This window comes from Hylaeus anthracinus, unplaced genomic scaffold (genome assembly GCF_026225885.1).
Source record: "Hylaeus anthracinus isolate JK02 unplaced genomic scaffold, UHH_iyHylAnth1.0_haploid 12000, whole genome shotgun sequence".
Taxonomy (NCBI): domain Eukaryota; kingdom Metazoa; phylum Arthropoda; class Insecta; order Hymenoptera; family Colletidae; genus Hylaeus; species Hylaeus anthracinus.
The window spans coordinates 5,587,254-5,613,165 of NW_026534347.1; the positions used below are offsets into that span (position 1 = coordinate 5,587,254).

Sequence of the window (25,912 nt, forward strand, 5' to 3'; positions counted from 1 at the left end):
AACTTTGAGTACAAAGCTTGGAATACAAAGCTTTGAATACAAAGCTTCGAGCATAAATCTTAATGTATAAAGCTCGATGCACAAATGTGTGGACGATAATATATTTTTACAGAACTTCAAGGCTCCTAAAACAACTGTCGATTTCTACTTACCTTTATCACACCGATATCGTTGTTAATTCTCGTAACCCCATCGTATAGAGGGTGAGGAAACATCTCAGCCACCCTATGGTACTCTCCACCCTGGTCAAGGTATATGGTACCAGTTACAACGTAGACTTGGTCTGGATAGTTAGTGAGGGTTCTCACACAGTGCGCAGCTGTGAGTATATGGTAGTTGTCGATGATGGCACCGCCGCAAATGTGAGAATTCTCTACTCTGAGGGATACGGTGTAGGGAAATTGACCAGGCAGCGCATTCTGGCCGTTAACTAGCCTCGCAGCGCCATCGACACTCGCTAAAATGAAAAAAACTCAACATCATAAGCAGAATATCGATGTACAGCGTTCAATTGTATCGTTTTCAATTGCTTTTTAGATGACGGATCGTCTCGAGTGCAATTATTAATATATTAGCCACCTAGTATTTGGAAGTAATAGATATTTTCTGCACTTACCGCAAGCTATGGCCGCAAATGAGAGCAGAGTAACAAGTTTCCGAGACATAATTGATTTTGTTACTACGATTAATGATATCATAGGCAAGGTTTATATACTACTGTCATATTTGTTCTAAACTTTGTGTACCAGGTGAAATTTCTGATAACGAGACAAATCTCTACATGTGTAGTTTCCAAGTATGATAACTTTCGAGGATTTGGAAGAGTTCTCAAACATACGGTTGTTATTGAAGTGCTATGTGTGGTTTCTTTCCAATGTGTACTTTGTTTTGAATTTGTATGAATAGATTTAGTTATGTAATCAGTGGCACTGCTTATGTTTGAGACGGAGAAAAACGTCCTGATGCTCTAGCAAACACTAGCGGATTGCGAATAAGATAAATTGATAATTATGTTATCTTGGCACGTGTTCTTGAAGAGAAAGGCGTAATGGGGATTTGGAGTACTCGACCTCGACGAAGGGAAGAAGCAGAGAGTTCTTAGAACGTTAAGTCGATAGTAAATCTTTCGATAGAAGAATAGATCGATAAAGAATCGATAGAGATTGATAAAGAATTATTTAATTGGTCCTTGAACAGAGACAAAATGATTGCCTATCGAATGTTTTCGTTTATATTTAGAGGTATACACTGATCAAATTAAATCGTCATGTGTTACACATTTGTGGGTTTTAATAAAATAGTATCTATGTATATAAGATGTCCAAAAATGTCGGAAGCACCATCGATGGAAAATTAAGTGGCATAACGAAGGCAAGAGTTACGTCAATGTAGCACGATTGTTAAGGAGAAGTAATCTACCATTTACCACATATTAAAAACTTAAAAATAACTGGAGTCCATTCTGGTCAGCCCAACAAAATTAGCGAAGAGGGAAGAGTGAAGTTGAAAGGATCCAAGAATTTCTGCTTCAAAGCTTGCACTAATGGGTGACAGTCTCAGAGAAACAAGTTCATCCTGAATTTTGTCGGAGAATCCTTAGCAAAAATAATCTTCGTGATCGTAGTCCCCGAAAGAAATTATTTATCAGTAAAGTCGATAAGCAGAAAGGATTGAAATTCGCTTAAAATAATATTACGAAGCACTAAAACATATGTTATACTAACATATGCTATACTATTTCTTTAAAGATCATCTTGAAGATTAGATCTCTAGTAAACATTAAATTGTTGTAAATTGAAGCTGGTATTTATCTACATCATCTTACGAGTTTTCAAACTAACAAGGTTGAACAATTTTCACCCAAGATAGATATAAAAAGCAAGATTGAAACGAAAAGTTTTTCACTCAAACTACAGCAAAATATTACTACTTAAACAATATATCACGAAGCAATCATTGGTGGATGTTTTAACAGAAGAAATTGTCGTTGCTGTTTATTTAATGTTTTATTTCAACAAGTTACATTGATATTCGAACGGATGATGGTAATGCTTGGATGCATAAGATCAAGAAATGTTCAAATAACAGGTCAAAGTTAGACGTTGTAGTATTGTCTAATGAAACCAAGATTGTCGGCAACACTGGTGAAGACGTCGGGGAATCCTTCAGCGCAGAGACGACCACGAGACAACACGCCAACGAGTTTGTTATTGTAGACGAGGGGATCGCCATCATCACCCTGGAAAGATTAAAATAATAATTATTTCTCCAAACAATTAACATTTTTCATATAAACAATACACCAAGTTTCTCGATACTTACGTAGCACACTCCCTGTTCGGCACTGTTCAAAGTACAGATCTCGTTGGTTACGCCATCGAACACGTTGTTGCACTGCAGAGAGTCGATGATCTTAACATAAAGGTATCGTTGCTTGTTGGAAGATGTGAAATCATAATTTGCACTGCTGCCCCATCCGCTAACAACAGCGTAGACATCTGATGGTGGCCTGCTAGTGGCAATGGCGATTGGTTCTTCGTACGTGTTGAAACTGATGTTGTCAGCAAGCTAGAAGAGGATACATATTTGTTTAAATGTAGCATTACTTGCGGTTAACAGTTATCTATTAGGCTCGGTTACTTCAAGTGTCTAAAAGTCAGTCGAGGAGCTTTATAGTCAAAGTTCATTTTATGGAAAGTTTGAGTACTTAGGCGCGATGTACAAAGCTTGATATACAAAGATTCTTACCTTCAATATAGCGATATCTTGAGAAGTATCGTTGGTTCCATTTACCCAGTACATACCATCCACGCTATGGGTATTTCCACCCAAATTCAGGTAAGCGGTGCCACTCACAACACTCAGTTCACTCATGTGTTGAACGTTTACTATGCAGCTGTACGAGGTGATGATGTGGTTGCTGTTGAGTATGGCACCTCCACATTGGTGAACGTGGTTTATTCTGATGGATACCACGTAGGGGAATTGGCCAAGCTCGGCATATCCACCACCCACTATTTTTTCTGCGTTAGCAGGGCTTCCCAACTTTTCGGGTTTGTCAGCGTTGACTGCGTGAAACAAAAATTGATCATAGAGAACTATTGATATATGTATAACATTATAAAGTGATCGAATATGTCCATATTCAACATTATTTTCCTCTATAACGCTAAATAAGAGAGACTAAATATGTAACTATGGGAATTCTCGGAATTGTACTCCCGTCGACGAACTAGAACCTGTTTCTCAAAATAAGTCACTTACTTTCGAGCTTACTTATTTTTAATTTGAGACAGGTTTCTGGACTGACGAACATTTCTGTAGCAAATAATAGAGTGCTATAGATATTGTCTTAATGCAAACTCGAAAAGACAGTATCAATTTTAACGTGAATCTAATATTTTGCAATGTTTGATGTTCGTAGTACTTACTATAGCCAACGGCCACAAGAACAAGAAGGCTGACGAGAATGCGATTCATGGTGGAAATGGTGCTTTGACTTCGGTCTCACGGTTAATGATGCCAACGGTGGAAGACGTTGTCTTTATATACTATTTCAATGTTTGTTTAAACGCCGGTAATCTATGGTTCACGTGCAGAATAGAAAGCGAATATTTGAAAGCTTGCAAAATTGGAGCAGGAATTGTGCGAAATCTGTGCTATGTTCTCAGTAAATATGCGAATCCATAAATTTTGGCGGTCTACTGATAACGCCGCGTGATTTGATGGAATTAAGTTTATATAGTGTGGCACATTTTACGTTCCTATTTTCGCAACGAGCGGAATTGGTTAAATAAATGGGTTTACTTGTCAGGGAGATTAAGCACCCTCGAGTCTATTCGATTCGCGAGGTAAAAACGCGATTTCAGTAAATATAGTGATACTTTTAATTAAGTTTTATTATCTGTCACGAAATAAACTCAACACTTACGCATTAAACGTTTCACGAGTAATAGAAACAAATGCCTTCTGCAGGCAACCTAATCACTGAAAGGCAAAGTAGTATCAAAAAGTTGCAAGGTACCTCTCGAACCCTTGATGCCATCGAGCGTGTTACCAGCGCAGGCAACAGCCATGGATGCCGTAAAAATCACCATCAACGTCCTCATGTTTCCTAAACACACGAAAACCGTTAAATTAATCGCTCGATTGGTCGTTCAGGGTATCGCGTTAATCCTGACTGCAATATTCCGTTGAATCTTCGAGTTGCGATTTTACTGGTGGATGTCAAAGAGTAAAATGGCTTTTAACGACCTCTAACTACTGTGGTTTCGAGTAACCAAATTGTGGGGATCGGTACAGCGTGCGAATGGCTCGGATGTTTGTTAATTACCCAACATTGTAACACCAACTGCTGGCGAAACTGAACATAGTTCTGTTATAGCCGCGTAATTGGATCAGCGAGATGATATTTGTATGCAAATGGGGATCTGTCTTGTTTATCGCGTCTTGGTTTGTTGTTCAAGCGTTAGAATTTTTTTTTTAGAGGAGTATAGAGCGAGGATTAGCGGGTTCCATGTTGAATTTCACAGTTGTGGGCGTATAGTGTTATAATAGTGATGCGATTTATAATTGTGAAGATAAAGTATTAATTTTGAAAAGTAGAAAGTAAGGAGACTTTCATTTAGTAATTAAATTTCATCTTCCTTGAATAAATTATGATGTACATCATAATAAAATATATTCTACTGTAACAGAGTTCTTTTCAAAATTACTCTCAATTACAATTCATACTTAACAGTCGACAACCATCTCAAAGCCCCGACTACAAAATAAAAGAGAATATTTAAAAAATGTCTAAGATTGAAGGAATAGCGAATAGCGTGAAATTGTTACGCTTTAATATTTTATATTAACCATAATTTACAATAGAGACAGTGCATATACCTTTTTATTGAGTCGTCTTCGATGAAGATGTACCACAGGTAGTCGTTAAACTATGCGAGTCGATCAAGGCTCGCCAGCTTTTAAAGGCAATAACGAAACTGTTAAACACGTGAAATACGACAATAACAATACAATTAGTATAAGCAAAAGGAATATTGTTATACTTTCTTTTGTCACGCGCACTGTTTGTGCATTGTCTTTCGTGCATTAATTAGATACAATGGCGCATGCGTCTACAATTTCAATAGCTTTGGAATATGTCGAGATGGGAGGCCATCGAATATTATAGAGCAAACAATCATCGTGCATTATTAATTTCTAAGAAGTGATTATCTCAATACGGAGTGTCAGTATGATTCGCGTCTTGAGATCTCTTTTGACAATCTTCTAAGCTGTGAGATATGTCAGAGGAGAGGGGGAGATCATTTCAATATTCCAGAGGAAACAATAATTTTGCATTCTTCTTTTTTAAGGAGTTAATTTAAGGAATTATTATCTGAATATGAATTGTCAACATTGATTCATGCCTTAAAATCGCTTGTATATTTCAGTCTGTTTTGTATAATATATATGGTACAAAAAATAATGAATCTCTGTTACATTTAACTAATACATTCTTTGAGTTACGTGTTCATTTCTGCGTGAATGAAGTTAAGATTATCATAGACGCTGGTGAAGAGATCTGGGTATCCTTTTGCGCAGAGAACAGCACGAGACACGATGCCAACAACTTGCCCGTTGAAGACCAATGGGCCGCCGCTGTCGCCCTGGGGACAAAACAAATAAAAGAACATGAATCAATTGGTTGAATCAATCGCAAACGGTATTGTTTCATGCATAGACATATGAAAATATAGACCGAGCCTTTTTACGAGCCTTTTATAAATCGACGTTAGACGGGTGCCTTTCAAACCCCGAATATCACCTCCCCTTACCTATAGTAGCAGTTTATGCTCGGTCTATATTTTTAACCGACTTCGAAAAGGAGGAGGTTACTCAATTCGACATGTATATATTCTTTCATAATGCTTACGCTGCACACTCCTTGGTCGACGGTGTTCAGAGTGCAGATCTCCGTGGTGATGTCGCTGTAACTTTCCCTGCACTTGTTACTATCGATTATCTTCACCTCCAGGAATTGCTGTATGTCTGGAGCCTGGGACGGAGGTGCTGTGATACCACCCCATCCGCTCACAACACCGAGGTAGTTTGTTGGGGGTCTGCTGCTAGCGAGTGCAATTGGCTGCTGGTAAGCATTGAAATTGATACTACCAAAAATCTGGAAAAAATATATTCACATCGATGTTTAATACAAACGTGGTGTGAGTCGACACTAAAATTACAGAGGTCACAAATAATTATTACATAGACAGTCGCACAAGTATTTGTATTCGTCTACACTTTTGTACAGGTCTGTGTATTCAATGATGCAAGTGAATGCTTCGTTATAATTATATACGTGTGTAAAGTTTCTTCATGCACGTACAGTCAGTCCCATAAGTATTCGTACATTTTATGTTTATCGAAGAAATTTGTCTAATTTAAACGAACGTTCCATGTTTCCAAATAAATTTGTAATTGTAAATACATAAATGCGGGAAGTTCGTTCATGTACATATTTATAATGGAAAATTGATTTGAAAACATGAAAGCTGTCATTTAAATTAGATAAATTTCATGGAGATCATGGAGAAGGACTTTATGGAGATCGAGTTCGATCCGATTCGTTAAACGTGGAAAGATCCTTACCTTGATCACGCCGACGTCCATAGACCACGGATAGTCCTTTATGTAATACATAGCAGCCACTTTATGGCTCTCGCCACCCTCCTTGCGGTAGATGGTACCACTTACGACGGTCATGTCGTTTATGTTAGGAGCGCCAGCTGTTACACAATGGGCAGCGGTGAGGATGTGATTATTGTTAAGTATGGAACCCCCGCAAATGTGCTGGTTCCACACTCTGAGGGACACCGTGTAGGGAAATTGGCCAAGTTGGGCGTTGTAACCGCCCACTATCCTCTCCATGTCCTCGGGGGCTGCTGAATTCTCGACGTTCTCCGTGTCTGCTAACTTCCTGTCAAACCTGGGGTACAACAACTTCCTGACATCCTCGGGGGTTGATAACTTCTTGCTCTCATTAGTGACTTTCGAAACGTCGGCGTAGATGGCAACTACTCGGTCCTGAGGGAACTCGGCGCTCGCTATATCGGAAGAAGAGTGAATTTTAGAACGAGCATCGATACGCAACTTTTCACTATTTATGGAATCGAATGAGTACAAGTTTATTCATGCTTATTTTACTGGACGAGTTGAGCCAAAAGGAACGAAATTCGTTTGATCTGAAGTTAACACGTTTACTGCCAGACTGATTCACATGGAAATGTCTACAGGGCTTACATTTTGCTTCAGGTCATTTAGAAACTATAGAATTTAACATTTGTCGTACTATTTATTTTTATATTTTATTAATGGGAAATTAATATATTATATTAATATATTACCACGCTGCATCGATAAGTATTTTTATTTGTGGTACTTACCAAATGCGAGGACCGCGAATATAAAAATACACACGAAATTAGAAGACATGATTGACATTGTCTTTTTGTGCGCGCACTGACATCGAAATCGACGATACGGCTTTATATGGAATTCTATTATCTTGCACTTCCAGATAGGAAAATCAGTAACAAAAGAAATCTTTAACTCTAAATTAATTTTCAAACAATGACCGAATGATAAGAGTGTTGTGTATGATTTAAGTAGTATTACTAGAGAATAAATGTTAATTAAATTAAAAAAAAATCATATACCTATCGTATGATCACAATCAAGTATTACTTTGATCCATTGAAAACAAAGCTGATACAGCTTTTGTTTCGATCGGTATCTTATCGATAGCAATGTCAAGAAATTATATATTTCCACGGGGAATTAGTGCTTTGCGATGATAATTATTTATTAGACTTACCAGAACCCATAACTGCAAGTAAAGAAAGGATGAAGACTAAGCGACACATGATTTAAATTTAAATAGCGATATGATTCTGATTGTAGTTGCGATTAATGATACCCTCAGTAACAAATGCAGACTTTATATATTATTCTGGAGTTTGTTTAGGCTCCAGCTGACAGTATTGACAGTTGCGATAAGCATTGCAAATTGTATAATATTTTCAATAAATCGGGACACACGTAGGTGCAACAAGTGTAAACAAGTTCGTCGAAACGATGTTTATCTTTTAATGAACGGTTTGGATTCAGTGGCTCGTGTAATGAACGAATGACGTGCTTTGGAGGAATAATTTAAGACGATTTTTGACTTTATGTACATTACGAATATTTCAGAGAAATAAACCTCGCGTGCTTAAAAATATTAGCCAGCAAAGGAACCATTGTTCATTTCATTTTAAAGGGCTCGAATAAATCTCAATTCCCAGAATATCCATTTCAATTAAGCGCGATAAGGTTTATCTCAGACTAATTCCTACATAAATACAATTTAATTAACGTCCGATATGGTTGACGTGAAACGATTAGGAATAGTATTTGCTATTAGCTGAACGTGCTTAAAAAATATGTAATCATTGTTTTTTTGGATCCCGAAGTTCCAACTATTGCGAGTGAAAGGTGATTCACGAGATTGCGAAACTCGATGAGACAGGTACTTTTACCATAATCCCAAATGTGGTGTGATGCGTTGCGATCTGATTACAGATTCTGTGACGTCTTTTCGAACATCTGAGTTGTATATCGGAACATCGCTAACGTCAACATTAACATAATATGTTTGTGTACCTGACGTGCGAACGATTCGATTAACCACTTGACGATTCCGACGCACATTCGTTTCATGGGTCATTGAATGCAATGCGTATCGCTGATATCAGCAATCGACATCGTGATAATGGGATACATAAAAACAATAACGAATTGAGCTACGCTACATTTCACACAGCTTCTTGTTGGTTCAATTTTTTTTTTTAGCGATGCATGATTTTCTTCTAAAATTATCCCTTTCGGTGCCAGAGGCACATATGCTTCCTCACATCTATCAATACATACAAAAGTCATATACGTCATTAGGTTGTCTGAAAAGTCCACGTCGATTTTCGGTAGGTGGTCCTTTATGCGTCCCTTAAAAGGTGGGAAGGTTGTGGAACAAGATGGTAATATATGTATATCAAATATATGTATATCAAAATATATGTATATATATTATATGTATATTATATGTATATTATATGTATATATATTATATGTATATTATATGTATATTATATGTATATATATTATATGTATATTATATGTATATATATTATATGTATATAATAATATATGTATATCAAAATTACATAATTATATGTATATCAAACTTTAAACGCGCCTTTGAGTTTTTCTTAAAAATTGGGCAGAAATCACGATATCGTAATTTTGCTATTATCCGACGACTGTATGACGTGAGCCCCTCATTTGGGAATTTATTCAAAATGTCTACTTGTGAAATATGCATAGCGTATTTTATCATTGACGAAGACGGGGATGTTTCACTAAACTGTTGCAAGGGTATGACTTAGATGGCGCATAGCGATCGTCTCGAAATGAAAACGGTAACTTCGGTGCAGCCTTTCTCCGAATCCTCGATCGGTTCCACGGAAGATGCACCGCCCAAACACCTGTGCCTAACGTCCGTTTCCTAGGGAAAATCCATTACGCGGAAGCAATTAGTAATATATCACTATCCCCGTCGAGGAATAGCGTTACGTTTCAATATATCGTGCACGCTCGGTTCATTAAATATCAATAGCCCCACGGTAATTAATCACGCATCGATTCTCACAGATAATCGATTGGCAATATCGTTAGAGGCATAGAACGAGGGAGAAAGGTGTCGGCCGTGAGCATGATTCGGAGATGCTCGTGTAAAGTCATCGGTGAACGTGTCTCTGGTTCGCACGTGATCTTTATAGCCGCACGGCGCTGACGTAATTGCATATTTACATTGCGTTTGACGTCTGATTGAAATTTATTGAATCGTATCGGACCGTTGCCGTTTTTTTATCAGCCCGCAGCGTTATTGGCGAACGATTTTTACCTTGTAAATAAGCCGCCACGAATACCAAGGTGTTTTCTCGATTCGATCGAAGGGTGGGTAGCCTTTGGGGTTCCTCTAATTTGTCTCGTGGTTGCGTTAATTGTCTGACGATGGTTCAGAATTTTTATAGCTAGAAAATCTGAAAGGTTCCGAATGGTGTAGCGAATGATCGAGATCGACAGATTTATCCATTCAACCCGAACTCCATGTAACGCTTTACGTAACTGGACACTACGGAAAGAGAGAGTTATCGATAAGCTATGCTAAGCGATCCCGCAAAACCTGTCTGATTGTGAGTCATTCCACGCGACTACGCAACGCACTTTTCGATAATTGCACGGACAAAGTGTGGAGCATTCTTCAAATGATGAAAAGGATTACACGGGACACCCTGTATACGCCTCCTTCCTCATTTACATCCTAGATCGTCCGCCTCAACGAGCAATGTAACAAAATATCCCCTATAAACTCGCAAAGTTCTAATTAAAAAATGTAACTTTCAGCCCACAGAAGTACCCTATCGAGCGTGAGTCAGACCTCTCCGTTTCATTCGCGTTCGATCCCTCGATATAGATTTCCATCGCGTTCCTTTCCAACGTGCCGTTTCACTTGAACTTTAATCGTGCACGTTCAATTCCACCCACACGTGGCACGGCTCATTAAACGTTGCAACATTTTCGCGCATCGCCTTGGCGCGCGGTTAACTCCGAGTAATAGATATCCAGCGGGTCTTCGCCGATTGCTAGCGAGATCGAAACAACCGGCGGTAAATGACCCGTGCCACCGATGTTCGCGCAGGGCGGAGTCGTGCCATTTGTATAGATCCGCGGCGAGAAAACGTTGCTCGACGATCATCCCCGGTGTCCGTGACAACTCCACGGAAATTGGACGAGATAATTATAACGCTGATAACTGAAACGTAAGCTCTGTGATCCCGAACCGCGGGGTACCGCGGTGAACGTATTACACCGGGTAGAACTCATTATTTACCGGGGCTGCAACGGAGCCGAGGTGTTCCCTCGCGGAACGGTACGTATGTGTAACAGGTTAGCGTGGCCCGAGCACGATATAAGGCAATTAAACCCGTGGAATGTGCACACGCCACAAGGTCTGTCAATGTGCGCGTTGTGGTTGCTGGAACACCGAACATTATTATTGATGCGGACAAGAAGTAGCCAATAGACGGGACTACTGAGCTGGGGATCCCTTGGCCGCTTACCCCTCGTGACACAAGGTTGCTGAGAGCCAGAGAAGATAGTATTAACCCTTTGCACTCGAGGCCTTTTTTTCTGGTATCTACCAGCAACTCGAGATGCTTTCATAGCACTCTGTTGCTACGAATGCTAAGATTATACTGACTTCGAAAATGAGATCTCTAATTTCAGATTTGAGAATCCGGTCATCTTTTCCTCAACGACAATCATTTTATTGGCACTTGGAGTTCCAAAGAAATTAAACCTGAAGAAAACCTAGTGGACTGAGTCACCTCTCGAGTGCAAAGGGTTAATATTGTCTGGGGCACGATACAACTCATTCATGTCTGACCATTTCTCGCCAATTCTACTTGCGGAGTTCGTTAACCCTTTGCACTCGAGGCCTTTTTTTCTGGTATCTACCAGCAACTCGAGATGCTTTCTTAGCACTCTGTTGCTACGAATGCTAAGATTATACTGACTTCGAAAATGAGATCTCTAATTTCAGATTTGAGAATCAGGTCACCTTTTCCTCAACGACAATCATTTTATTGGCACTTGGAGTTCCAAAGAAATTAAACCTAAAGAAAACCTAGTGGTGACTGAGAGTCATCTCTCGATTGCAAAGGGTTAAATAGGACGATTCAGTGCTCGATCAGAACAAAGACAACTTCAGAGGATTTTTGTTGGAAGTATTCCAACTTTTGATGTGTAGTTTTACGTTGCAAAGGATGACAATAGATACGACTATTATGCGAGGGATGACCAGTTACCCTCATTGACCATGTACTTCATGGAACAAGGTTGCCAAGTCACAGAAAAGATAATTTAAGATAGAATTTAATAAGATAGTACTAAGACAGTATTAAATAGGATGATTCACAGCTCGATAAGAACAAAGCCTGCTAAGGTCGTCTCAAGTACCTAAGAAATTCCAGCTTTCGATGTAATTTCAATAAAAATCGAAGCCCTCTTGTCAATATTCTGAAAAAATGCTACACGAACCACTGCTTACATAGAAAGCAAAACAGAGATGAACAGGAGAGAGTTAAGTAGCAGATGCGGGACGAAACACTAATCGCTGGACCGTGGATTTGATGCATTTACGGTTTACATTAATTCGCTAAGTCGTTACGAGTCCAATAGAGACGCGATGTTCAGCGGTACAACCGCGAATTACGCGTGGAATTCCATAGGAAGCGGGATTTTTCGCAACCATAGAGAGTAACCGTTGGAACGGCTCGAAGGGACACGGCTTGATAATCCTCGATCGAGGAGAATGAGTCTTTGATCGACTGGTGGTTCTCCAGCGTCCACAAAGGCGCTGGCTGCAGGGGACGGATTGAATGGGACGCTTTTCACCGGCTAGCAGAGGGTTTTATCGCGTCGCGCGGGCTCATGCCGGGCAGCCCGTTCACGGTGGCAACGATCGAGGTTTAACCTGTCTCCCTAATGAGCAAACGGCCATTATGCACCGTCGCGAAAAACGTCACAGTAGTGTCAAACCAAATGTTTGAGAGCGGTTTCCCGGTAAAGGCTCAATGGGGCCCGTCCATCCTTCTGTCATCTCTGGCCAAGTGAATGAACACGCATCCCAGCTCCGGGCGCTTGCGTCAGTGTTTGCCCTAGCGTTAATTTGTTTGAGAGCTCAGAGGAGTACGTTGAATGGCGGTCGCTTTTGCGCCGGACTGTTGGCGCACCAGCTCGCTGACTATTTGCGAAATTTCTTGTCTCTTTGACCAAACGACCAGCGACTGACCGGTCACCTTCACCCCCAGGGGTCGACGGTTTCGCGAGACGCGCTTTGAGACTTGGGAGGAAAAGAATCGATGCTGTGCCTTTTGGGCTGAGAAGAAAATTAAATTAATTATTATTTCCTTGGTCTGTTTTAGTACAGTCGAACCGGTTTTCGTGCGGTGGATAAAATCGCACACAAAAATATCGCATAAAACAAGTTTGATTGTATGGATCAGCAATCAGGAATGAATGTAATATAAAGCCAAGGTTCCACGAAAGCACGCAGCTAATACAAGCGGACAAAAGCTGAATCCTCGCAAGCGTCCGTTTCGATTACATTTCCAGATGCGAACGATTCAGTTCCCGTCATAACAACGCAATTTTCTGAAATATACTACGAAGCATCTCGCGAGACATTAACTTTTCGTCGGGCGTATACATTTCAATAGGCTTTTTCGCGGTTTAACGCTCGTTCGCGGATTAATATGAAAACGGTCGACATGTGCGCGCCGGAAAGCGTACAGTAGCCTTTTAACCAAGCCTAAGACGAAACTCTTTAAAACGATTTTGTACATCAGGCTGTAACAAACCCGTCCGCATAAAGAAGCCTAATCTATCACCTGTCAAAAAAATGTTTCACTCCCGTCTGACATAGTAATCGCCGTCCCGCTGCGAGCGAGCGAATCAGAATCACCTGGACTCGCGTGGAAGCAGATCGGTCGAGAGTGTTTCACGTTTTTAAAAGGGCCACCGTGTCCGAGGAGGCAAAACACACTCGCATCGATCCGCGCGTGGACGTCCATTACGAGCGGTGCGCGCGTGTAATGACTCTTTCCTGATGATTCCCCGAGGGTCGAGTCTATTTTATTCCCCTTCGAGACCTGCCGCGCGCTGGTAGATCACGACGAAGAAAACATGCCACGAAGAATGCAAATATGACGCGGGGAACAGCTGTTCGGATTGTGGCCGTTCTCTTTTCCGGTTGAAAAGCAAGCATTCTTTTGGAAATTATGCTCGACGATCTCGACGTTCGCTTTGCATATTTTTGCGTTGCGAGGAATACATGGATACACAAATTAAATAATATTAGGGTTGGCTAAAAACTTGTACAAACACGGAACCTGTCATTTAATTTAGACAAATTTTTTCAATAGATATAGAGGCCACGAATACTTATGGGACTGACTGTATATATTTCCTTGTAGGAGAAAAATCGCTGTTTATTTCGTGGCAAACCTAAAAAAAAAAAGACAGATTTACCTAAAAAATGTCTGATAATTGCATTTAAAACAAAGCGCAGTTATAGTTTGGAAGAACATCGATGCGCTCAGGTCAGGGTCCACGCGACATTCATTCGATTTCGCGATAGCCCTGACGATGGATGACCGTAATTGCGGCTGTTGATGCAAATGAGTCGAAACGGGAAAACTGTTGCACACGTACTATCGTTATCGTTATCGTTATCATTATCGTTAGTCCCGCGTTGTATTGGTCGATAGTTTCGAGTGCGCGCGGACAAGTGTGAACGCGAACACGAAGTAATCGTGTCGCGATTTAGGAAAACGTTCGGCACTAGTCGTTCCTCTGCTTCGGCACGATTCTGCGCGGTACTCTCACTTCCTTCCTGCACCGTGGTATCGTCGTAAACGGGAACGACTGTCTGCCTACCTGAAGCATCGCGCAGCGAAAGCTCCGAGCAATGTTAGTCGGACAAATTTCACCCTTTTACTTGGAATCAATTTTTGAAAAATATCGCCTTATAGATAACGACGAGACGAAACTTGACGAATGAATCGAATAAGGAAGAGGGGGATAGTTATTTCTGCCATGTTTGGTACCAGATCAGAAAGGGTGGATTGGAAGAACTCGATTCTTCCATATTCCGCTGGACAATTGGTGCGAACTCGCGATGTTCTCGAACACCACGCTACTTAGGGGTGAGATAGGGCAACGTTGCTGCGAGTACAGCGTTACTTGGAGGTGCTCTTATCTCTACCACCGGAATGGGGATTACTATATTTCTATGGGGTACAACTTGTTAGTCGATAACTCCGGTCCGATAACCAGGGGGTTACGAGCGGGCACTCTCGAACCGATTCGCGATAATCATTCATTAGAAAATACTCGAACCTTTCGCACCTCGGTCCGCGTGTGCGTGCTCTGCGCGTCCAGGTGAAAGGTAGGGAAGAGAGGGAGAAGAAACGCAGGGGAAGAGCGCGTTGCGCTTTAAACAGAGTTATGGACCGTGTCGCTAATGATCCTCACCTTTAAGTCGACTGCAACGTAACGAGTTTTCGCGTCGTATTAAATCCGACGCGCGCGCGAGCACGAACGCGCGTGATAAAATTTTACACCTGTTCGTTCGTGCTGAGGTAAATATGGAATCGACCGAACGGCACTGGTTCCCGTTGTTCCCCGATAACGATTTAATATTACGCGAGTAGAAGTGGACGGGTCTGAGACTTCCGGAGTGGGGCGTCGCGATGCTTCGAAATTGGGGATGCACTTCAATTTGGCCATTGTGAAATATTTGTAGTCGAAGAGACAAGGATGATTTTACTTACGTCATTCTGAAATGAAAATAATCCTCTTTTTATGAAAGTGTAATAATTGACGATGGACGTTTAGTCGAGGAACTTCGATACTTCGATTTGTTCATTGTGGAATATTCAATTCTAGATTCCTATTCGAAGAGTAATTAAAAATCATTTTAGTAGTTCCTTGAAGTTCACAATCTTCAAAACTGAAGTGTATTTCCACGCCATTGCACAATTTCACAACAATAAACGTAGCATTGTTAATTACCCTCGACATTCCAAACCCTCGAACACCACTTACCCTAGACAATTGTTTGTTTCATCCCCCCCCCCCTCCCCTACAATCCATCATTGCACCACGGTAAACCACATGTTGAACAAGATGGGCGTGTAGCGAAAGCAGAGGGTTCCCATTTAAAAACATGAAGCGCCCCTGACGCGTATGCTAATTTATGTATGGGGCGAGTACCAGCGAAATGTCGACTGTTAAAGCAGGTCCAAGACGTTTCAGGTGTGAACCACCAGCAGGTATGTTAATCGCCGTTGAATTCCGGGCATCCGGCTAACTCTGGGATACGCGCGCTAATCTCGCCGGATAGGACAAAAGTGCAGCGCACTCGGGAGCCTGCGGTACGGTCAGCATTGTGACCAGTGAGGTGTGAACCGTGGGTGAATGAACTTGCACCAGTTCAGTCGAGATAGCGCGCAACCTGCCGACCGTGGACCACCTATAGCGCCTGCGGCCTAAACACCGAGAGCCGAGGTGAACCCATTCAGCCAACCGCTGGATGGAATTCCTGGTCGACGACGATCTTCGGAGGGTGAGAAGCCCTTCTGCGAGTGAACGAACGCGCTAGGTCGATCCATAAGCGATGCATGCTCTTGGACCAAAGGATAGAAGCTGGGTCCTATCATTAATGACGCACGTTGACTCCTAGATAAACAGAAGATTAGATTATTCAACTTTCGTCGTAGTATTTAATTCTTTAACCTATTTAATTCGCAAATTCTCCCCAAATTTAACCGAGTACTAATGAATCAATTTTCCTGGATCCCTACTGAAAACTCCCGTCACCAATTTCTGAGTGTCAAGAACTCGAGTGGCTCTTCTCTATTCCAGGCCTTTCGATAATAAATACAAAGATTATCATAGCTTCGGTTAGTATACTATTACGAGGCAATCCCCAAGACTTTTGTAATTAAATCTATCGAGCCAGATTCCTCCCAGCAGGAAATCGTTAAAGCCGAGTGCGCGAGTGTCTGCTTTACAGAGAGATACAGTTCATGTATCATCGCGTTTAGAGAATTCTGGATCCATCGCCGGTAAGGTAACGATAGCACACACGCGTGGTAGGTTTTCGTGTTGGTTAACGAGGGACCGTTGCATCAGGAACCAGGATACGAGCGAGCGTGAATCCACACGTGGCGCGAACGGACGAGAAAGCGGCGAGACTTTCGATGCAAAATGTCCCTACCATCCTCTTCGACGGTAGTTTATTATCGTTCATCCACGCGTCTACGACCTCCCTTGACATTCCAACACGGACGTTTAAGCTCGTCGATGCGCTTCGAGCGGCGGATACTTAGCCGTCCCGGAGAAAAATGGGCCCGGTGTTATTAGCGAGGTGTTGGATAGCTGGTACCGCTATTTGAATAATGCATACACTACACCCTTGAGGCTGGGAGCAGGTTTCATTCGATCCAATAAGCGGCACGACGCCCCGTCGCGTCCTTTTTTCCTCACCCAGCCGTAATTGCCTGAAAATGTCTAGAAAAAGGACAAGCTTCTCAGTTATGAACGGAGAAACTTTTTGCTTAATGACGGAACTGAATTTCAGTAGATCGAATGAGCGCCGCCCGTAAGTGGACGTACTTAATTTCGCTGACAAAACGATGGGGTGGAATAACGCCGGAGACGTATATTTAGGGTAAATGGGTAAAATTGCATAGCTCTGCTCTCGGGTTTCCATAACGATTCGCCTCGATTATTGTGTTGAAATAGACGTTGCCCTTAATTCAGGATCGCGTTGTCGTTTTTGTGAATCCCATTGCCTAGGTTCTCGTGGATGTCGCCTCGTAGCTGTGATATTTTGGAGAATTATTGTGATAGCTTCACCCTTCAGGATGGGACTTTTGCGATACCTAGGTAACACAGAGTGCAAGAGTGGATCTTTCTTTGAACGGTGCTATTTTGGAAAATGATTGTGAAATATTTAATTCTAGATCTATTCGAAGAATAACAGAGTTCACGTGCTGCATGTCAAGGGTATCTATCTAACAATTTTTTAAAAATTATTCTACCGGTTACTCTGACTTCCCAATCTTCAATGACGTATCTTGGCGTCAGATCAATTGTGAAATACTCCTTCGCACCTATCATGCCCACTCGGAGCCGATTTAACACAGTTCCAAACTCACCGTGCAGTAAAATATCTCCTTGCTATTGAATCGAACGAATAAGCACGCGTTTATCCATCCTGTAGCGTTTATATATGGACTGTCATTGGCCGCGAACGATGTCGAAGAAGGCGCCAGCCCAAATCGTGTCGTCGTAAATACTTTCGCCGTACGTACGCGTATTCCGTCCCGCATACCGATCCCAACGCACAATGTCATCATTATCATTGTTGCTATTCAGACCCCGACGCAAGGCCAAGTCATCGATGGCTAGACCGTCCGCGTCATTGCCCAGCGCTGTTGTACGCCGCCGTTTCACGCTCGAGTCGTTTTATGCTTTACGATCATTAGATTCGATTGGATGAAATCGAAAGAGGAAAAATTGAAGGGGAGGGAGGGAGGGAGGGAGAGAGAGAGAGGGGGGGGCATAAAACGAGCTGCTTGGTAGCGATGAGAACTTTGGAAAAAGAGGAGCCGACGACAAGAAGTTTACGATGTGGCACACGAGTCTGAGAAACACAAAGCCGTCGCGACGTAAAATTAACTTATAATGATAATAACACGAGTACTTAAGCCCTCGGTACCTTCGATGCGATAAAAACCGCTACAAAACGAAATGGTACGAGCATTAGCTGGACAACAGAGACAAAAAGAGGAGGAAGAAGGGGGATACGAATGGGGAACAAAATTCATTCGCGAAAACCTTGGAAATGGAGGTGCCAGAGGAAAATGGGGAGGAAGAGGGATGAAGATGGTTTGAAGGTTTGGAACCGTACTCCGAAATTGGACAGAAGTTTCTATGTTTGGGGTCGTTCGAGGCCAAGTGTGCTTTCATTTTCTTGATATTTTCAAATAAATGTTTCATTATAAATATATACATGGATAAACTTTATACTTATATATATAATGAAAAATGTATCATTTCAATGTAGAAAAATTCCTTCAATAAACACAGAGGGTACGAATATTCATGGGAATGACTGTATATGAATGTGCTTGTGATTATAAGAACGAGTCAAGCAGTGACTACGAATCAGACAAATAAAATATCTATTGTGATACATTTAATACACAAGATCATTGTTGTGAAGTCGCCATCATCGAGTCCTACGATCAACTTGGCCACTCTTACGACCCTAAGCTCATCGAGTAGTTGGACCTAAGGAGCTAGGTCGAGTTAAACGACTGTCGATTGTGGCAGCATCGATTCAAAGGGAGCCCGTTGAAAGGGCAATAAATAACGAACGAATTAATTATCAGGTGTTGGTTGGTTCCTCCGTGTGACACAGCGTTAAGTGGCTGCGTCAATTAATACCATTTGTCTCGGTGGATGCCGGCGCATCCGAATAATGGAGGCTCAAGGAATGCTTGCGTTGATTCGTCCGCTAGAAAATCGTCAATTAACGCGCACGGGCTGGCCTGTGTTGGGTGGTCCGGTTTGAAATACAAGCCTGCACGTTGCTCGTTTATTTCGAGGATATTAATACGGCGCTAATTACCCGACAGTAGCTTCCAAGGAGGTAGCAACAGCTGTGGCTGGGTCGCTGACGATTCCTCGAGCCAGAGGAAAGGAAAAATAACGCGGGGAATACCGACGCCAATAATCAACCGATTCGCCGAGCAATCAGCGTAAGTCAATTTTTTACGAGTGAACCTGTAGATGGAGGATTCTCTTCGAAGAGTGATGGCCAATCGACGTGGACGATACTGTCGAGGTTTCGATACCTTGGCCGTATCCGCAGCGAAACTTCTCTTTTCATTGTTTCGCTGATTGCTTGTGGTCGAATGTAACTGCTGAGAAGTTAAGTGTCAGCAGGTGACGAGTCAATTGGTCGACGATAACGAATCTTTCGTGTTACACCGCTGATGGCTAACCGTTGACTTCGATAACGTTAAGATACGGTGGTTAGGTAGGTAGAGGTTGATTTGGAGGGACGACAGGCCTTGGAAGTTATATGTACCTTTATTCGTCACGAAACTTACAGGAGCGTAAATTGTTGGAATATTTACTATAACTCGACATTTGATTTTACTACAGAATTAGTGTAAGAACCGGAAATGGGGGGTAGCTGAGACGATTCTGAACAACAATATCCTTTGCAAAAATGTCAGATCCTTTCTTACACTAATTCTAGGACACTCTGTGAAATGAATTGAACGAAATCTGTGGTTACTGTTACAGTTATGTTCTTCGTTGTGTGGATACATATTAGAACGAACATTTTGGCCAACCTAATACATACCGTATCAAAAGAAGTGCACATCGGCGGATCGATGCGTAATAGAGGCCAACTTAGCAGGAATCTATATCAAAGTTGGAGAAATGATCCATGGCCAGGCTAGTCGCGAAGTTGTCTTCGTTCGCCGTGGACAGCGTCGTTTGTTACACCGTGGATGGGTATCAATTACGCGAGCACCGGCGATTGATTGTGCATTGGCACCGTTCGAACGTGACGGGGCTGGGGAAAGCGCCAAAGGGGATGGCGTTGTGCTCGAGGGCGTCGATCAGCGATGATTCAGGAACATTCCCATGGCGTCTAAATAGAATCCTCGTACGTCGACGCCAAGGCGTCGGCGTCGGCTGCCGGTCGATTCGGTGAGACGCACCACGATGAAACTCAACCGAGGCGTATTAATCTCTGCTAGGATCGAACATCTGGTCCGCGAGATGAACTGTTAGCCCTGATATCTCTCTTCCCCCGTGGTCCTCGTTCGAACGTCTTTCTACATATCCGCTTTTCATTTGTTCTTGCTGCGTTTGTTTAATGGTCCCTATCGTTCTAAGCGGATAGCTGAACGAAGAATGCGCGGGAGATCGATGGCTATTGGGAACTCTGAACCCGCGGCGAAAAAATGGACGACCGTTGTGCGATCGTTCGATGATCCGCGAGATGAAAATACGCGGGAAATTAATCGCGGAGGAGTTTATTAACTTGGTAGCGATTAGGGGTGTGGTACTGGAAAGTGAAGGGCAAGTCGAGATATTATTGAATATAGGACTATAGAAGGACTATAGCACTAGAGGAATATGGAAACAACTAACGAATAAGATTTGGGTTGTTAAGACTAATTAGTTGGCAGAGACTTTAAATGGGGAGATATTGTTAAATATTAGACTCTCGTAACTAGCAAACATTTGGAGCCTACGACAACTAACGAATGAGATCTATGTGTAGAACTTGCTCAACCAATCGATCTGGTTCTCCATGTTTAATATGTTCGACTGCCTTCGTTATAAATGTTTGCATTATACGAACATGGACAAAGTAATCATTGTCACCTGTTATCGTCGTATATCATTCGATAGCAAATCAACTATCGCTTTCGAAATCGTGTCAGGATCCGTACTCAAAATATTACAAATAGAACCGCGCCGATAGGATCGGTATGGAAGTCGAAGAAATCGAAGTCACGCCATCGATTGTTCGTCGAAGACTCATTTAACCGCCTTTGCTTTCAATGACAGTCCTACCAAGGTGGTCGTTCCGATCTATAGTCGTTTAGTCGATGATAGGATGGCATAACGAATCGATCGGACAGTGTGACAACTTGATCGAAAGCTGCGTAATAAATTGGTTAAGCGATAATAAATAATCGGTCGTAGCTAAGGCCCTAAACAATACGATGTACACGTCGATATTTGTGTAATTCGATTCTGATGAGTTTACGATTTTCTCACATTCTTTTCCTCTTCGACATGTGGAGCTCTGTTTCCCCTGACTCATTACTCCTCGATCGATCTGTCTGGTAGCGGCGTTAACATGCGAAGGGAGCATTCGGTAATCGCGTCTATCGGTGCTAATTATTTAGTCACGTGCTATATCATGCTTGTTCGACGTCGGAGAAAGTAGCTGCGAACTGCACGAGATGTTATGATTCGTTCGGTGTTCAATGAGAGATCGAAACACAGGTATTTAGCCGCTCGATATAAGTCAATATCATGTAACAGGTTACAATGGCGAGGTGTACGATGCAATTATGCATGATGATCGATTCATTCCCAACGGAATTTCCATGTGATACATGGCTCGCAAGGCCAGTTACGGAGTTGTATTATTCGCAGGGTGATCTGTTTAGGTGGAAACGATGATTGTGTAGTGGATAAGTCGCTCTTCTATAATTCCATTCTTCAGCATTTTACCGTGCCTACTGGTAGGATAAAAAGTCGTTTAGTAATATTTTCTTCTATGATTACGTGAAATTGCTAAGGTAATCAAGTTCCTTTTTTTTTTCAAGTGCACACTTATTAATGTAGTGTGATTAAAAATTCCAGTAGTATGAAAATCGTTGCCTTTCTAAAATTGCCTTGGCATTTGTACCTGCATCATGCTTATTAAATTCAGGAAGTCTTAATCTAATTGCATCAGCTGTCCTCAAGTTCATTTCAGTGCCTGCTGGATAATCGAATAGAGATAACAATGGACGCAATATTTAACACATCGCAACAGTGCTTTTCGCTGAAGAACTAAACAAATTAATTCTGAATGTTGAGCGTCGAAGAACAAAAATTTGAATAAAATATTTGAATTTCTGCGAATTCTGCGATTCGCTGGCCCATTGCGTCATAACAGCGCACGCGTATTGTAATTCCCAGTGTATAATTTCCCGAGCTCGAATTTCCTTTCCGGCCACAAGAACGCGCACGCCGCGGAAGAGGGAGGTTCTTTTTCTGAAACCAGAAACGAATCACGTCCTCCGAAGGACGCACGAAAGGCGACGGGATACAGCGCGACGACACACGATACTCCCCGGTCTCGTAAGTAAGTGCGCGTCGGAGAGTTATTGCGCAATCGAGGATCCGATAGAAACCGTGCCCCCATCCAAGGTGATACGTCGCGCGTACGTCTCCGATAAGGCATTCAAGTTCATTAAGCATCATTCAAGAGGTGGCGGTTTTCTATGGAACGCGGCGCGAGCGTGAAGTATGCGCAATTTCCACCGCGCGCAAGGACGTTCCAATCGGGACAACATAATAACGTTACGTTGGGCCCAGGCACGAATCGAGGATTGGGCATTGCTAACAAAATTGACGAGCAAAATTTTATTTTGTGTGGTGGGAGTAAATTAAATAAGGATTAAATATTATGAGACTTACATTTTTAACCATTCTTACAGGAACCGTTTATATTCTTCAATCGCTTATACTGATTCTTATCCATTTAAAAAGACAAAAATCAGAAACAAGTGTCACCGACAGAAAATTGATAATCAAGTATTAGGTTGCCCCGAAAGTTTCTTTCGCGTGTTGCACTCAATTATTTTACGTGGCAGTGTTTATACAAATAAACAATCTAATTTCGTAGACATCGATGTTGTAACTGCAATGGAGCATAATATTGTGCATGTATTACTTATTAATAAAGCGAAAGAAATTTTTGAGACAGCCTAATAAAAAGAAGAAAGAATATGTAATAAATTCTTCCCAGATATTTTGAAAATTGCACCGTAGGGGTCTTCGAAAAGGTTGCTCCAGCACTGCATAGGCAACTCCATCTAAAAACAGCTCTGAATTCTCGATTCCTCCGACTTGACTGAAATCGAACATAAAGATGCGTCGGGCTGGTATACGAGTCGTTAATGAAAATGTATGGGCCCGATTGAAAAACACGCACGCACGATTTTCTATCCGGACGTGTCGCCCAGTCAACGCTACCACCAGGAGTTCTTAATCCAGTTTATCCCTATGGTTCTTAATTATTGCAACCGCAAGGGCAATTCTTTTTCGAACGCAGCGCTTCGACACCTAGCAATTACTTTAATCGTGCCGCGATGCAGTTAGAAGTCCTCCAGTTGTAAATTTAATTATTTACTGTGGCACTTTAAAATGCCTCAAGGAGGGAGCTCGGTTCTGGACACTGAAAAAGGAGGAATTTTCTTACGAATTTTTTGAAAATAATTTATTGAGTTCTTCGTGAAACTTACACAGTCATTTACTGAATATTTGGTGGTAACAAATGAAAGAACTAAGAAAAAGTACACACATCAAACTTTGTATCGAGAAAAATCATTTGTTATCACTAGACTGCGGATCTTTATGGATTTATACGAAATTTGAACGCGCAAGAACCTACAAAATGCAAACAATATGCAAAAATATAAAAGAGATTGAAAGTAAAGTTCATGTTGTAATATTTGCAGAATAAAATAAATTCCTATTTAGGTTGAAGTTTTATAGGTACGTTTGCAACGATTTTATTTTGCATAAAGATCCGCGCTCTAGTTATCACCAAATATCCAATAAGAAACCCTGTAAGTTTCATAAAGATCCGCTCGATACGTTATATTTAAAAAATTCGTAAAGAAATTCCTCGTTGTCGTCCCGGACCGAGTTCCACCCTTAGTATCGGCAATCGACGAGTTCTATAGCGCGTTTCCGCGTTCTTATCGATGAAGCGCAACGTGAAAGTGATATGACGCCGCGAAACACTATCGTTACTGTTCATTAGGTACAATTACAAATTACTCAATATGCGTCGGGCTGTAAGCTCGCAGGTGAGACTTTCGAATCGCTTAATGAGGCGCTAATCGAGCAAATCGGTGAAATCGTTAGGCGATATTTAGTCGCGTTTAATCGCATCGCTGGTTACTTTGGTATGGTTAACTCGAACAAGAAAGATCTAATCGCGTCTTTGATAACGATGGCGATAGTTAATATATTTGTGAGTCGCGTTAACGTTTTTATTTATTAACGTTTACGTTTCTCGGCTACGTGTATGGTTCCACGTGCGCGGCGTTTACATTGTATCGCGCACTGCCTCGATTAGATGTCTTAGGCGATATTACGTGCATTATAGTTAACACTCGTACCCCAATAACATTACGAACTAAGTAACGATAGGCGCGGTGACCTTAAAAACTTGTTTCTCGCTTTAACGAAATTACTGGTAGCGTTAATGGAAAACTATCGCTGGGACGAGTCACTTACGTTTCAATGGAAGTCTGATTAGGTTAGGCGACAGGTTGCGAAGAATGCGAGCGCTTATCGAATCCCTGTTAAGGGTCGATTCACACTGTGCTTTCTGGATTCTTAGTTTCCACCGGAAATTGGAGGCTTGAAATTAATTGTTTCGGATTCTTATAGAAAAAGTGTTGCTATTGTTTTGTTTTAACACTTTGCTGAACACAAATACACGCGATTTACTTAAATTTCTATAACTCCATAAAGCAGTCATGTTATTAACTCATAATTCAAAGTAGAGTGTTCTAACATAGTTTTAGTATAGTTATACATTTCGTACAGTTATTCTAAACATTTTTACGTCAAAAGCTTTGATGCCGTTTTCTAGAATTAAAATTTCATTATTCGATTTATACATATTTGTATATTTGTACATTTTTCTCAATGATAGATCCTACAAGAAAAAATATAAGAACCACCCCCGTGCGTACTAGCTTCATAAAACTTACGAGATGAACGATAGCGAGTACTTCTTCAATAATTGTCACAATTCGGACGAGCTCTTACACGTTTTCAGTACAAGTCATCCGTCCGATTTGCCATCGTGGTAATTAGAAAGAAACGCGACGAAACACCCGATGTGAATGGTCCCTTAACGCGTATGTGGACCGATCCACGGTTGGCGATATTTTTCGTAATCAATTGCGTACGTGCATCTACGCCAAGTATCAATTCATAGGTATGTCCATGCGGGTCCCGATAGAGACCCTCCCTATCGGACCGGTTCGCTTGAGGTGGATCCTGACGACGTGGAAGGGAAAACGCACACGTGTTTGATGAAGAGGGTTGATTTAATCGGGGAAGCACCTTTATTTTAATCGCCGCCACTTTACCCGCCCGTTGATTTTATGACTATTTATGTAGATTACGCTGTCCGCGGACAGAGCCACGCAGTATCCATGTCGACGGTGTGTTGTACAGCTTGAAACGGGGCCATGCGCGCCCATGAGTTGTTCGACGAAAAAGAAAACCCTTTTTAACGAGCTTCTGTGCAGTGATAGCGCTTCGAAACACCGAGGCCGATGATATATGGTTTCGAGGGTACGCGGTTGATGGTCTTTATTTAACGTTTCGATCTAGGGGAAGCATGACTCCGCTCTGCGAC

General features: G+C 41.7%; 2 protein-coding genes across 2 annotated transcripts in view; both read right to left on the bottom strand.

Moving 5' to 3' along the window:
• Positions 1–7,524, bottom strand: part of LOC128890383 (transmembrane protease serine 9-like) — an 8,458-nt gene extending 934 nt beyond the window's left edge. Inside the window, exons 1-12 of the mRNA XM_054148822.1 lie at positions 7,431–7,524; positions 6,637–7,091; positions 5,921–6,166; positions 5,512–5,654; positions 4,921–4,985; positions 4,025–4,114; positions 3,265–3,318; positions 2,749–3,068; positions 2,323–2,568; positions 2,125–2,239; positions 617–679; positions 153–457 (exon numbers count right to left, since the gene is read on the bottom strand). Coding sequence (XP_054004797.1) covers positions 153–457; positions 617–679; positions 2,125–2,239; positions 2,323–2,568; positions 2,749–3,068; positions 3,265–3,318; positions 4,025–4,114; positions 4,921–4,985; positions 5,512–5,654; positions 5,921–6,166; positions 6,637–7,091; positions 7,431–7,488 — 2,160 coding nt within the window. The 5' untranslated portion in view covers positions 7,489–7,524. The remainder of the gene's footprint in view (positions 1–152; positions 458–616; positions 680–2,124; positions 2,240–2,322; positions 2,569–2,748; positions 3,069–3,264; positions 3,319–4,024; positions 4,115–4,920; positions 4,986–5,511; positions 5,655–5,920; positions 6,167–6,636; positions 7,092–7,430) is intronic.
• Positions 1,988–4,947, bottom strand: LOC128890133 (chymotrypsin-1-like). The gene is made up of 5 exons (XM_054148370.1): positions 4,888–4,947; positions 4,025–4,114; positions 2,749–3,068; positions 2,323–2,568; positions 1,988–2,239 (listed from the first exon to the last, which is right to left on the bottom strand). Exons 2-5 carry the CDS (start codon positions 4,107–4,109, stop codon positions 2,096–2,098), a joined length of 795 nt encoding a protein of 264 aa, XP_054004345.1. The 5' UTR covers positions 4,110–4,114; positions 4,888–4,947; the 3' UTR covers positions 1,988–2,095.
• Positions 7,525–25,912: the final 18,388 nt, after the last annotated feature.

Excerpts from the sequence above, each read along its gene's own strand:
- LOC128890133 (XM_054148370.1), bottom strand. The coding sequence starts at position 4,109 with ATGAGGACGTTGATGGTGATTTTTACGGCATCCATGGCTGTTGCCTGC. Across the intron at positions 3,069-4,024 it reads TGGCATCAAGGGTTCGAGAG|TCAACGCTGACAAACCCGAA; the intron begins GTACCTTGCAAC and ends TGTTTCACGCAG. Across the intron at positions 2,240-2,322 it reads CCGAACAGGGAGTGTGCTAC|GGTGATGATGGCGATCCCCT; the intron begins GTAAGTATCGAG and ends TAATCTTTCCAG.